Consider the following 14,811-nt stretch of genomic DNA (forward strand, 5'->3'; position numbering starts at 1 on the left):
CCCATGACAGACCCAGCCCTGAGGGTTTGTGAGTGACTGACTCCCTCAGGCTCCTCCTCTGGGGCTGTCACAGGTCAGGGCCTGCTGGTCCCCCACCCCTAAGAGTGCCCACAGCACCCTTTAATAAATCACCCCAGAAAGTAGTCCCCTGAGCTGCCGTTGCTCACCTGTGTCCATCCCCTGTGGGTGCTGAGCTCCTGGAATGTTTTCTATCCCATTAGCCTTTGTGTCTGGGCTAGCGTTTGGCAAATGGTAAGTTTTTGTTTGTTTGTTTGTTTATCAAAAAAATAAAGAATTTAGTTGATAAACTACAGTGGGATTTTTAAAAATACATAGTGACTGTAGACTGAGGTACAATTTCACACAAGTAATTTTTCTTTTTCAAAATGTAAGCCAGCTGGGTGTGGTGACATATACCTGTAATCCCAGCACTCAGGAGGCTGAGGCAGGAGGATCACTGAGTTCAAGGCTATCCTGGAATACAAGATAAATAAATAAATAACTGTAAACCACTAATATTTTAAGGAAGAAAAATAAAGCCAGAATTGCATATTAATATTATAAGCACCTAAAACTTAAGTGACTTTTAGCACATGCTTACATAATCTCAAATTGTTACACAATTTAGAGCTATTTTCCCTTGACATATTAATGCTTTGAAATACATAAAGTATTAATATTCTATGAAATCACAATTAGAACATCAGTTTGGGCTGAGGACGTAGCCCAGTAGAGAAGCATTTGCCTTAACAATCCCTCACACCACACACCCTTGCCATCCTGAGACTGCCTGGCTTCACATGTTTTGTCAGTGTGACGTTTCTGATTATTATTCAGAATCTTCTCATGGCTTCATGGATCACGCATGGTATTCTTTATCCTATAAAATGTCCTAGTCTACTGGAAGCCCTGGGTTCAATCCCTAGCACTGTAAAACAAAGCAATAAACAAAGAACAGCAACAAAAACCCCTGCCAGTTTGTCACAAGCATATAAACACCTGAAGTGCTTTCTTGGAGTTTCAATTTACCTCCAAAAACAGTCCTTGCTGGCATAATCCTTTGCCAATAATTAGTGTGGACTTTTTTCCCAATAGATTTCTTTCCCAAGTACATTATAAGCTCAAGAAAACAGATCCAGCAATTATGTGATACAATTATGTCATAACAATATGATAGCACCTAATGCTTTAAAATAGGTTTGGATGAAGCACTTTATTATATGTTCTCCAGGGACTTCTATTAGAAATATCAGAAATTAGAAGCCCCTGCTATCCCATTGTGCTTTAAAATAAACAAATCTTTGGTTAAAGTCCTGCATTTGAAGCATTTATTAGAAAATAAAATGGCCCAGGCCAATAAATGGTGCTGATGTATTATTCATTTACCAGGGTTCATTTATCTGTTTCTGGTATAGTGGGAAACTATCAATGTTTTTCTATAATATATTGATAGTTTCAGTCTTTCTCTTACAAGGAGAGAAATCAGTCCATTTATTATTTCTCTCTTAATTTTCTATTAGTGTCTGAACTAAGCAATTTGCAGTAATGATAGACACTCTTCCACGGTGTATGTTGTTATAACTGCAAAGATACGCATTCAGAGCATTAACTTTAGAATTCGTTTAGTCCAATAATTCAACATTAGTCTTTACAAAAAATTAGACTTTATAATGAATTGACTGTAATAGGTTGTCAGAAATTGCTTACTTAGAAAACTTGAGCCGTCCCATTTACAAATGTAGTTGTGGCAAACTTATAAAACAGCAGATAGACAAAGAGGACCCTAAACAAGAAATCAGTCACATCAAGGCGCTGCCAACAAACATAAGCATTGGTAGCCAGTGGGTTAGTGGGGCAAACTCGTGCAGCTTTTCTTTTTGTGTAGCCATGGCAACAGCCACAGAGCTGTAAAAACACTACATCCCCAGGCAAGGAAACCAAGAGCCCTCACCAGTGGTGTAGAGCACATTAGCAAAAACACGATTGAGTGGGTCGGCCAGGACAGAATGGTCCGGAACAGAGCTGCAAATTAATTTCAACTCTAAGAAGCAAGCACTAAATAAGAAGCAAACACTTGATAAGACTTCCAAAAGGACTCACTCAAGTAATACTGCAGGCTGTTCCTAGTGACAAAATGGGCCTAAGTGACTTGCAGATACAAACGTTGCTTTGTGCCTTCTAAATCTATAATTCAGGTTTCAGATTTTCCATTAAGTATGCATGGCAATTAAAGTCTATAAATCATTCTTCAGCAATGCAGCTATGAAAGCCTTCAACAAAGATAGATACTGCCACCCAACTTACAGTTTAACAATGATCACAACATCATTAACTGCTGTAATCACTGTCATCTGTCTTGTCTGAGTATCTTGTAGTCTTGTTTTTCTCAGGCTTCACCAACTCATCATGGGCATAGAAAAAGATCCAACTTTAGTGAGCCAGTGATCAGACTGTACTCACTAACAAACCACACACACACACACACACACACACACACACACACAGCTACACTGCAGCAGCTATTCCAAATGCATATTTTAAGTTAAAGCATTAGTCTAAAACATTATTACATATGGCCTGGGAAGGCACCTCAGTGGCAGAGTGCTTGCTCTGCATACGTGAAGCCCTGGGTTTAATCTCCAGCACTGCAAAAAGAGAAAAAAATTGCCAGGTGTGGTGGTGCACACTCATAATCCCAGGGCTTGGGAGGCCAGGACACAAGGAAAGCAGCCAGTTCTAGGCCAGCCTGGACTATATAATGCAACCCTGTCTTAAAAAACAAAAATAAAAGGCGAAGAAGAGAAAAAAAATACTCTTTAAATAGAATTCTACTATTTAGTTTTATAATTCTGAAGTTTTAAGAAAGACCATTTAGAAAAGCTGACTTACTTAACAGCATCCCGCCCCTCCAGCACCGCCAGTGCTGATTATAACCCTCAAGACCTCTCTCTCAGGCCAGTTCTGCTCACTGCTTGCAGCTTTCTTCCAATGTTCCACATTCCTGGCTTCTCCAAGCTTCTGGGGTCTCCACTGCACCTCTGGCTTCGCACTCACAGCTTCACACTCTCCCCCTCAGGGGCACACTGCCCCCCCCCGTCTTCTTCTGAAATATGGGTGGAAGCCCCCCATGCCACTCTTGGACTTTGCATGTGTGTAAAACCAGTACAGCGTGGATGACACCAAGGTCTGCCGCCAGCTGGAGCAGTAGCTGAGCCCTTTCGAATCTGCCAGTGGTTGCAGAGGCTCTGAGTGTCTGGATGCTGACCATGGTGAACTGAATGTCAGGGAATTAATTCCCATCCCCTAGGCTGCTGCCATTCTGGAGCACGGTGTTCTGAGGCTCTCTTCTTAAGGCAAAGTCTTTCATTTTTGCATTTTCAAGCTTTGGTAGAGTGAGATCCTGCTGGTTCCTGAATGCCCTCAGTCCATCTTTTCTATTTTCCTGTTCCAAAGTACTTGGCTTCTTTTTCATGCTAATCTGTTTAGCAACCAACCTCTGTTCTGCTACATCTTTTCAGGCCTCAACTTTACCAGAGCTTCCTTTTTGGCTGAACTCAAAACTTTTTAAATCATTCAGCTGAGCTGTTTGTTCTTGATTTGCAATGCAGAGCAGGCTAAAAGTCACCAACAGTATCCAAGCCACAGCCTGAATGTTTGGCTGCCTTGATATTTCTTCCATTAGATTAACTAGTCTGTTGGCCTTAATTTCAGTCTCCTGAAAATCCTCTGGACATGAGCAAAATACAGACAAATTTTCTGCCAGAGCATCTAAGAGTTATCGAAGCCTTGGCCTGGAGTCCAACTGCCATTGGGGTCCTTCTTTCCACCTGAAACCTCTTGAGCCTGGTCTTTACTGCCTGCATTTCTATCAGCATTCTGGTCCTCTGAGCTATGGCTAGAATCTCTCATCAAGCCTAACTCACAGCATTTTAAGGCTGCTTCTCTACCTGGCATCAACAAACCTTTTCAAACTCCTCTTACAAGCCAGTTCCAAAGGGTTCTGAACCACATGTTCAGGTAGCATCCTAGCAACGACCCCACTCCTGTTACCAAAGTCTGCCTTTGTTACTTTTTCATCTCTGAGATACAATACCCAACACCCAAAACTTGAAAGAGGAGAGGTTTATTTTGGCTTACAGTTTGTAGAGGTTTGTCTATAGTTTGCCAGCTCCAAGGTGGGGTGGCATGGCAGAGGAGAGTTGCTCATGGCATGACAGGAAGCAGAGCAGGATCGAGGGAGGAAGGAGGGAGATACACGCTTCCAGGCGATGTCCCTGGTGACCCACATCCTTCAACCAGGCTTCACTTACCAAATCACATTTAGCTATGAGCCCATCGCTGATGACTACCACACCCCCATGATCCAATCATCTCCAGAATGCCCCACCTATGAGCACATGAGGTTGTGAGGTGACTTCTATATATAAACCATAACGGTGCGCTGCACCAGGAACTGGGGGTAAAGACCAAATATATTTCTCATTAGGCCACTTTTATCCATATTCCCAAAGCAGCAGAAGGAAGTTCACATCCTGTGACAGTCAGTTTCCCATTACTGTAACAAAGATCTGAGATACATCTCAGTCCTAGGCCAGATGATGAGGGGTGCATCTCAGCAGGGAGTGGGTGGTAGCACAGAGCTGCTCACCTCTTGGTGGCTGGGCAGTGAGAGAGAGGAAGGGGAGGAGCTAGGGTCCTAATATTCCCTTCTAGGACCCATCCCCTCCCACCAGGCCCCACCTCCCAGAGTTCCCAGTAGCACCAAGGTGGAGACCAAACCTGAACCACATGGCCGTTTGGGCATCATTTAAGGTCCAAAGAATAGCACATACCATTGTCCCTTAGGGCTAGTCACTAAAGGGCCGAGGACCAAAGTCTGAGACTAGCTGAACGTCTGTGTCCCTCCTTGCTTTAGACCTGGGGGCTGAGACTGGCTGCTAGGGAGCAGGATCCACACCCCTAGGTGGAAGTGGTGCCATCAGATGCCTCACAGACAGAAAGTGTGCCCTGCTGTGTTGGCCTGCAATGCTGGGGATTGAAGCAGGTTCTGAACCCTCTGACCCTTCTTTGAGTTTTTTTTTTATGTTTCTGAAAGTACTGTATTTTAAAGCATCACATCATTTGATTATCAATAAACAAAGCCATATTTTCATCCTATGTTGATTTTTACCGAATACAGACTGGCAAATATGAAACAGGATAAACTAGAGAAAAAGGTGTTGTTTTTTAGAAATGAGTAGTGTGGAACTAAAATACAAAAGGTTTTTTTCCGAGTTGTGATTTAGATGATGCTTTCTCTCTAGAAGTCTTTAATAATATTTTAAAAGAGGTCTCTTGTTATGCTTTGTATCTGCAGTGTCCCTCAAAGCTCATGTGTTGAAGGCTTGATCCCTATGGCAGCAGTAGGTGGAGGTGAAGCCTTTTGAAAATGACTGGATGACAGAGGCTCTAACAGCTGAAGCTGTATTAACGTATCGATGAACGCATATTATACTGGGTTTGGGGGGAGGTGCTTTGTTGCAAAAGGGAGCTTTATTTTTGCTTCCTTGGCACCATGAGGTGAGCAGCTCTCCTCTACCATGCTCTCCCCATCATGTTCTTGTTTGCTACAGGCCCGCAGTGGTGATGCCAAGCTGCATGGACCTCTGAAACCATGAGCCAAATGAAATCTTTTCTTCCTTTAAACTGTTTCTTAGGTATTTTGTCACAGCGATTGAACACTGATTAATATATCCATTTACTTGATATTTGTACTTTTTCATGGAATAGAGGCACAGAAAATATTCTCTCTGCTTGTATTAATGTATTCAAATGATGTATGACTAAACTGAAACAGAAAGGTCCAATATCAAGGGACAGGGGCGTTCAGTCACAGTCTCTTAAAAAGGGGAAACCACTAAGATTTCTTTTCGTAAAAACCTGTGGAAAACAAATCTTGGTCAATAAGTGCCAACAGACTTTTTAGTAATTAATTAAAATCTGAGCTCTATTCAAAAGCATGCCCTTTTAAGCTTCCTTGCTATCCCAATTCCATGAAAAAACATGCATATTTCACTGAGGCAAGCATCTCAGAAACGTAATTTCATCATAAGAATGTAGTTACATAAAGAACTTGTCAAGTGAATGCGCCTACTGCTTTTTATGGGAGTGGGTCATGTAATCTGAATGCTTAATGTGCAATGAAACGCTACATTCAGAATTCTGAAAGCGTGTGGATCAGTGCATAGAAGTTTCTTCTACCAAAGAATGGGAATGTTACAATTACCACACACAATTACAATGTTTCACATATCAGAATCATTACCTGCAAGTACTTTTTGATCACAGTTTCACATAAAACACAGACATATATTCTTGTTCACTAAAACTTATGAGGCAATTCGGGAACCAGAGACAGATTCACTCACTCACTCTCTGTTTCTCACTGGTGAGCTGCAGATGGTCTTAAGTCGTGAGAGTATCAAAAAGGAAGGGTATTTTTCTTTGTAAAAAGTATGAAGGTACAAAAATTGTCTTGGCAGATAACACTATCCCATGATATTTATTTAAAATTTTATCATTCCCTCCCATTATCCTCAACATAATGTTCATATTTTCATTTTACAGGAAAATACCACCTAATGACTTTAACTTTAAGCCAGTTTCTTTTGAAATCAAGATAATTTTGCTATTTGAAAAATTGTTATTTTATACAAGCAGTAGGGACTCATTTTTCAAGGTGCTTAAGGCAGAATGCTTAAGGTTCATGCTTGCTGATTTGCTTGGGCTTCTGCTTCCTCTGAAGCAGGCGGTGCCTTCAAGCCTAAAAAGGCATACACTGCATTATTTTCTCAGGCTTCAAAGAAGGCATCATGGTCCCTTGGTAATGGCTTTCAGTGAAAATCTGAGGTGGCAGGGGATACCCTGTGGCTGGTTGACTGTTTTCAGGTACATTTTCTCTCATCCGCTTCCGATTCTCTTCATTGGCTGCAATATTTTTTTCTTCAAATCCTATTTTGTTGCCTTCTACGAAACCAAGCCCATCTTGCTGTTTCTTCTTAATCTCCATAGAGCCAGAAGAAGATGCAATACATACACAGCTCACCGTCCTGGGAACAGTGGCTTGCAGTTGTTTGGATCCTGAAAACGGCTGCAGAGCAGCTGCAGCAAGGCTGGACCTTCTTTGTGTGGCACCCATGTACATTCCCATATTAATAAATCGTTGTCCATTTTCTCCCGTTAATCGGCCTGTCAGTATGTCACAACAGACTCTATGGAGCCTTCAGAGAGTCTGAACTTCTCTACATGTACATATGACTACTGGAAAAGACAAAATGATCCACTGCAAGCCACTTGCCCTGACACCTTTGAGGATGTGGCTGTCATGTTTGCCCTATGTAAATTCTGTGCAAATTGTGCATGCAAGGGTCCTGGGGCAGCACCAAGTGAGTGCTCAGAGGCCAAACACTACCTCATTTATCTCTTACAAATGTCTTATGAAGTAGTTGCAGTTGTTGCCCCATTTTACAGTTGGGGAAATGGAGTCCGAGATGGGCTTCCAGTTGGGAGGCCAAGGAACTGAGGGCATATAAGCCCACGCAGGCTGACCTGCAGCTGGTGTGCTTCATCAGGAGGCTGTGTGGGACTTACACCCTGCCCGCTGAGGGAGGAGGAGGAGTCAGAACCCCCCCAGTGCCCGAGGAGTATGTGAGGGAGACGCTGTGATTCAGAGGGAGAAGAAAGAGCCGCTCGTGTGAGGGTGCTTCTCAGGGCCACTCAGGAGGGTCCCACACACCGGGCACAGAGGTCTCAAATGACCTATTGGCGGGCTTGGGCCTTACACATGGGTGGTGGAGAGCCACTGGCAGGTTTTGTTTGTTTGTGGGCACTACTGGGGAGGGAACTCAGGGCCTTTGCTCTGAGCTACATCTCCAGTCCTTTTTCATAGTTTGAGACCGGGTCCCACTAAATTGCCCAGGCTGGCCTCGAACTTGTAATCCTGCTTTAGCCTCCCAGAGTGCTGGGATTGTGGCCATGCACCACCACGCCCAGCCTACACAACCTTCTCTCTACCATCCATGTCGGAAGTATAAAAAGGAACTTGTCTCAGTAAACGACTCACGAAACCCAGGAAGCAGTAGTGGCCTGATTTTGGGGGCTCCATTTGCGGAGTTTGGGGCTCACTCCTGCGCACTTGTGGGCCAGGCTGCAACCCTTGCTTCATCTGCCGCTACGGACCCTTTCTGGGGCCACAGGAAGAAGCCTGACACCGGGCTGCTGTCTGTGGGGCTGGTGGCATTTGTCTGCATGTGGCTGGCTCTGCAGTGCCCCCAGTAAGTACGGTTTGAATCAAGGAGTCCTTTGAAGTAGCTGCCCAAAGCCACTCCAAGAGAAAAGGTGTAGCTGGGAGACCACGGGCCACCTCCCTATGTGGGACCCAGCTCAGAACCTGAGAATCCTGGCACAGGGTGGATTGTGAGGTCACATTCTGTGCCCTAGGAGGCCTGGCCCGGCCTCCCCATGCCCCGCATGGGATGGCGCATCCCCCCTGGCCTTGTGGGTGGCTTCTTCATGTCACCCACTGCCCAGCCACTGCTGCGCCATAAGTGAGCTCTTCGCAGGCCGACCTCAGGCTCCCTCCCTCCACTCCGGGTGTCCCCCTGGGGCTGGCCATGCCCTCCACAGTCCAGGAAGCAGGTAGGGGCCCAGGAACGGGCAGCTGGGGGCCTGACGGGGGGACACAGGGACCTGTTGGGAAAGAAAAAGGCAGAGGGGAAGGAAGTGGGGCCTCTGCCTCAGCAGTGCACTCTGTCCCTCCACACAGTGGCCTCTTTTCTGTGCCAGGGCCATCCTCATGACTGTCCTCAAGCCCACTTGTCCCACAAAGCCAGGGCTCCATGACAACACTGTCTCAAAACCCCTGTTCCCTGCAGGAGTCCCCTAAAATCACCGGCCGAAGGTAGGCCCAGGAATCCTTTCTGACCAAAGGGTGTCATTTCTGTGTCAACCCAGCTGTGGGAGTTTGTCTGGTGTCCCAATGGGAGAAGATCCCTGGTTGTCACCAGCTTCAGGGCCCTGGTGACTGGTGACCAAGGTGCCTTGTGTTCCACCTGGTTCTCCTCTGCCTTTGTAAATTAGTGGGTGGCTGCCAGATTCCAAGAGAGAGACTTCTGTGAACCTGAGGAACTGGCTTGTGACGGAGAGAAAGGTTGGGGAGATGACCCCTTACCCCAGGCGCACCCTGTGGTCACAAAACTGCACCGAGGGAGATCCCAGAGAGCCTCAGTCTTTCCTGCCTCACTGGCATGTCTACTTCTGGCTGCCCTTATTTTTTTTAAAACCAGGAACAGCCTTCTGGTACGATCCAGACATATTTCTAGTCCAAAAGGAGATGCACTTCAGAGTCTATGGCTACAGCTCGATTCTGGAGGAGAGGAAGGTCCGAATCCTCATTTATGGGCCAAGTGATCCTGGGCACATGGCCTTGAGTTCAGTTAAACATTTATCGAACACCTACTATATATGGGTGCTCTGGCTTCAGAGAGGAGATGCAGTCCCGGCCCACAGGAGGTTTGAGGAGCCCCACTCAAGTGAGCAGCCAGGATCTTTCCTCCTCTGTGAGCTGGGGCAGTGACATCTCATCGTTCTTGCCATTTTCTGAAGCACTTCTGGAATATCCCGGCCTCAAAGTTTGAGATCCTCCTGCCTCACCCTCCCAGAGTTCTGGGATTACAGGAGTCTGCCACCATGTCTGCCTCATTCGCTGTATATTTTGTGTGACTGTCTTTTTGTGACTGCCTCAGTGTCCTGAATCCCTTCAAAATATTGACAGAAATTTCTGTCAAATAACAACATGGCAGTGTGTTCACCTTATTCACTGCATCCAGCACTGTGACTTCTGGCTCTTCCCCAAAGTCAAGATGACCATGGGAGGGAAACATTTTGAATCAGTTCAGGACATGGAGGCAGCCATGACAGCACAACTAAAGATATGTATAAAGAGGACTTCTAGAACTGCTTCAGAGAGAGGCAAGAACAGTGGGAAAATGTGTTCAAAGCACTGGGGAGTATATTGAGAGGGTATTAATCGCAATGTGTGTTTTACTGTAATAGATTTATTCATTTATCTATCTATTTATTTATTTAGGTATACTGGGGATTGAACCCAGGGCTTTTACGTTAAGCTATATCCCCAGCCCTTTTTAAACTTTTATTTTATTTTTTTTGTGACGGTCTTGCTATGAGTTCAGGCTGGCCATGAACTCACCGTGTAGCTAGGCTGGCCTCAAACTCTCTGAGATCCTCCTGCCTCAGCCTCTCAGGGTGCTTGGATTACATGTGTGTGCCACTGTGCCTGTCTTATTCATTGTATATGTTGATCACCCCTTGTAGATTTAAGTTTGTACGTGTAACTTGTGATCAGATTTACCATGGGACTCAGCAAAAGAGCCATTTCCAGGTGTCATGTCGTAATTTACATGCTTGATATAAAATATTTAGAAATATCTGCCTAGTATAATCATAAAGCTTACCACAGGCTTACTATAAAACTGAAAAATGTTTATCCAAGACAAACATTTAGCAAATATTCATCAAATATTTGGCAAGGCTCTTCCTCGAGCAACGCACTGGCAGTTGGTTGCAGCCTTGGATTTTGAAATCACTTGCTTCCTTCTCTTGGTCACAAGCCCAGCCACGTGAACTGCCAGGTCCTGTCTGTGCCAAACGGGGCTTGTGATGCATTATCAGTGCTTCTTGAGAGCTTGCAGGAGCGGGCAGGAGCCTGTTTCAGCCTCCCTTGACACATCTGAGGAGAGTCATGGTGACTGGGATGATCCTGGGACAGTGGCACTTTCCCCAGCCAAAGGGCGGCCCACCCCGCCTGACCGCATCTGTCCTCCTCCTCCTCCTTCCTCCCTGAGAAAACCTTTCTACTCAGCAGTCAAACTGGATTGACTTGTGCGTGTGCGGTTTTCTTTTTTTAAATAACAGTACTAAAAACTTAAAACCATTTTTTTTTTGGGGGGGGATCCTGGGGATTGAACCCAGAACCTTCACACTAAGACAGGGTCTGGCTAAGTCACTAACTTTCCAGGCTGGGCTCAAACTTGTGATTCTCCTGCCTCAGCCTCCCAGAGGGCTGGGATAACAGGTGTGCACCACCTACCGCCCCTACCTAAAAAAATGTCTTTTTTAACGTCCATGTGATATGTAAGTGGATGAGCAGCAGTGCTGGCTGTCTGAGAAAATGCACAGGAGGTGTGTTCTAAGCGATATTTTGTCTTGATAGGAGTGTATTTCCATTAAGACCAGCGGACAGTGCTTGGCTTTTCTGGCGAGCCTGGCACAGGGGCAGCATGGCTTGGTTTCGTGGCTGCGTGAGGTAGGGCTGCGGTGTGTGAACGCTGGAGACCTTGGAAAAGCTGGGCAAGCTCCCGTGCCTCTGTTTCCTCTGCAGTGTGCAGCACTGGGGACAGCGCGGGTCGTGCTGCCTTGTGACCACGGGCGGACACTCGCCGGCTGCAGCTACCATCGTCGGGGACCCCCAGACTGTCCGCTGCCCTCAGACCCCCAACACCTCCCCTCCGCTCAGCCTCAGCTGCTAGCTTTGTTTCCTGTCTCAGAAGATCCAGCAGCAATCAGACGCGGGCCCAGCTCCGCCAGGTCCTCCCGCCCACTTCTGTGGGCGCACGTGGGACCCCTCCCCCCGCCTTTCCCATCGCAAACACTGGGGCTCCCCCAGCTGCCTTGGCCCAGGTCCTTCCACCTGCACAGGCCAACTCTCTAGTGTCCTCGTCTTTGCGCAAATGTCCCCTTCCAACGAGGCCCACTCTGCACTCCCCACCCCTCAGGCCTGTGCATTCCCCATGTCCTAACAGCCTCAGCTTCACAAGCAAGGTGCCCCATTTTGTCCCCGTGCAGGCCAGGTGCTCCACAGATGCTGCACCAATGAGCTGCTTGAGCTAGGAGATGTCACTGACTGTTCGTTTTGAGACAGGGTCTGTAGTTCAGACTGGCCATGAACTACGTAGCCCAGGCTGGCCTTGAGCTTGTGGTGATCCTCCTGCCTCAGCCTTCTGAGTGCTGGGATTACGGGTGTGTGCTGCCACACACAGCTGAGATGTCACCGACTTTTTTTTTTTTTTTTTTTTTAGCAAAAACACCTGCTTGCAGCCTCTTACAGCTTTGTCAGGTGCAGCCTAGGGAGCGGGGCTCGGCCCCAGCCCACATGTGCCATCTGGGCTGCCTGGTCCTTTCCTTCTGGCAGCTCTTTCGTCCACAGCCAGGTGCAGGCACCTCTACTGCCATCACTGGAGCAGGAAACCACCTGAGCAGGAAACCTGAGCCTTCAGCTCCTTATCTCCCCACTGTCTTCATGGGCTCTTGAGCTCTCTCACACCTTTTCTTTCTCCTCTTCTCTTTTGCTTGCTGCTGCCAAAATCCTTGTTCTAGATGCTAATGTCATGTGCACACCCCCATTTACACCCCAGCCAGGGAGGCCCCCCATTGGCTCTTACAGGACCCTCCTGACCAAGTATCTGGGTTCACCTCTGAGGCCTGGAGACTTCCAGGGCTCTGGCCACACCAAGTGACACAGAGTCCTGACACAGAGCTGGCTGCATCCCATCATCCTCTGGGACCACAGTTCATGCTGCCCACAGGCTCCTGCCCTGGTCTCTGGGCGGGCTCAGCCCTGGCCCTCAGGGGACACCTAGGCTCCTGGCCTGTGTGCACCTCTGACTCTCACTGCACACACACCACTCCCCTGCAGCTCCCAGTTTCCTGTCTGGCTGGACCTCACCTTTGTCCCCGAGGCTTCCCACGTAGAACCAGGCCCTGCAGGCTGGAAGGAGGACAGGGCTGCTTTGTGCCTGTGGGCTGCATTTCTCAAAGCAGTGTCGAGAAACCCTAAGCCCCATGCAGACATCCATGAATTTAGATTTTTAACTAGGGGCGGTGCTGGGGGGGAATCAATTATTGTAACACAAGTGAGCCAGAGGCTGTGGCTTTTGTGGGTTTGTATTGGCAAACTGCAGGCATGTGACCAGGCGAGTTACTCAAGAACTACAGGGAAATCTGCCAAACTTGTTCAGGATCTGACAGGAGAGGCGCCTGTTCTCCTGGTCAGCAAGGCCGGGAGAGAGCCCAAGGATCCCCGAGTGACCAGGTGTCAGCAAGTCTGACCTGCGCCCACCTCTCTGTGATGAGGCCCCCGGGCTGCACCCAGGTTCCCCCGGAGAGCTTGTTGCTCACCCTCAGGTTGTAGCCTCAAGCCCTGGGCCATGCTCCACCAGCCTTTTTTATTTCGGTACTCGGGATTGAACCTGAGGCCTTCGGATTGAGCTACAATTTTTTTTTTTTTCCTCCAATTTTGGGACAGGGTCTCGCTAAATCACCAAGTTGTATAGACTGGCTCGAACTTGTGATCTTCCTGCCTCTGCCTCCTAGAGTGCAGGGATTACAGGCGAGCGCCAGCACACCCCGTTTAGAGCCTCGTACAAGACCCACAGCGTCCTGGAAAAAAGGGGAGGAATGCGCCGCAGCTGGGCGGCCGGAGGTGGGGTGGGGGGGCGTGCCCAGCGTTCCGGCGGGGCTCGCCTCGCCCGGCAGCCCGGGCCTCGGGAGGCGGCGGCGGGTGGGGGAGCGCAGCCTGGGGACTCCGCGGCCACAAAGGTCAAGACGCTCTCAGGCACGGAGCACGCAGTCCCGCCCTGGGAAGAGGGCCCAGACCGTCGCGGCCCCTTTAAGGCGCCGGCGCTCAACCCGCGTCGCCCACGTGACCGGGTCTTGTGACCGCAGGGGCGGAGCCGCCCCGCCTCCTAGGCCCAGCCGCTCGGGGCCGCCGCGTCCCCGCGGGCCAGAGAGCCGAGCCGATCCGGGCCGGGCCGGGCCGGAGCGCGCGCGGGCGGTCGGGCGGGCCGGGCCGCCATGGACCACAAGCCGCTGCTGCAGGAGCGGCCGCCCGCCTACAACCTGGAGGCCGGCCAGGCAGACTGCGCGTGCGGCGCGCCCGGCTACGGCGCCATCCCGAGCGCGCCCCCGCCGCCGCCCTATCCCTACCTCGTCACAGGTGGGCCCGGGCCCGTGCCGCTCGGGGCATCGGCACCCCGCGGAGCCCCGCGCCACAGCCGGGCCGCGGCCGCTCCCGCCGGCGCTGACATCTCCCCTCCCCCACAGGGATCCCCACCCCGCACCCGCGGGTGTACAGCATCCACAGTCGGACGGTCACTCGCTACCCCGCCAACTCCATCGTGGTCGTCGGAGGCTGCCCAGTGTGCAGGTGAGCAGTCCGGGCGGCCCAGTGCGCGTGACGGGACCGTGGGGTGGGGCAGCCCTGCTGGGGTCTGGGCGCGGGTCCTTGGTGCCAGACGCGCTCCGGCCGCAGGCTGCAGTGGGAGAGACGGCGCGCGCGCTCTCCCCGGGCTCCGAAGGTAACTCACGGGGCAGGGGAGGTGGGCTTGCCCGCCTGGAGAGCTGAGTGCGTTTTGGGGGCATTGGACCCCAAGTGAGCGGGATGTAGAATTGCTAAAAACGGGGACCGACGAGTCGCCGTTCCTTCTTGGTTCTGGGACCCGCAGGCAATCAGGGTTGGTTTTTTTTTCTTCTTTCTTCTTCTTCCTTCTTCCTTCTTCTTCCTTCTTCCTCCTTCTTCCTCCTCCCAATTTCTACAAGTTCACTGAGCAGTTGATTGTTTAAGGAGATGGAAGGTTTTGCCCAGGACCTGAATGAGGTGGCCCTCGTGTTTATTAAGGAGCCTGGGGGTCCAGGTGGCCAGAGGAGCTACAGCTGTGAGGGTCGCCGAACCCGAGCAGGGCTTAGTTACTTCTGGTC

At 49.2% G+C, this 14,811-nt stretch overlaps 1 protein-coding gene and 1 pseudogene across 11 annotated transcripts in view; one reads left to right on the forward strand and one right to left on the reverse strand.

The window, feature by feature from the left end:
* Nucleotides 1-14,811, forward strand: part of Bri3 (brain protein I3) — an 88,901-nt gene that overhangs the window by 33,166 nt on the left and 40,924 nt on the right. For 6 of the 11 annotated variants that reach the window (XR_002393373.2, XM_021254764.2, XM_021254766.2 and 3 more), the window contains one exon: nt 14,158-14,260. Coding sequence is in view for 8 of the 11 variants with exons in the window: in XM_021254764.2 (XP_021110423.1) it covers nt 14,158-14,260 (103 nt within the window). In the remaining 3 variants the exon portion in view is untranslated. Of the gene's footprint in view, nt 1-13,782; nt 14,051-14,157; nt 14,261-14,811 lie in introns of those variants that run through there. The other 5 variants (XR_015445332.1, XR_205047.4, XM_004840481.3 and 2 more) reach the window with 4 other exon arrangements.
* LOC110348265 (adapter SH3BGRL pseudogene) lies at nt 396-13,655 on the reverse strand (annotated as a pseudogene).

Source organism: Heterocephalus glaber, unplaced genomic scaffold (genome assembly GCF_053883595.1).
Source record: "Heterocephalus glaber isolate CG9 unplaced genomic scaffold, H.glaber_assembly_v1.0 deba00001610, whole genome shotgun sequence".
NCBI classification, from domain to species: domain Eukaryota; kingdom Metazoa; phylum Chordata; class Mammalia; order Rodentia; family Bathyergidae; genus Heterocephalus; species Heterocephalus glaber.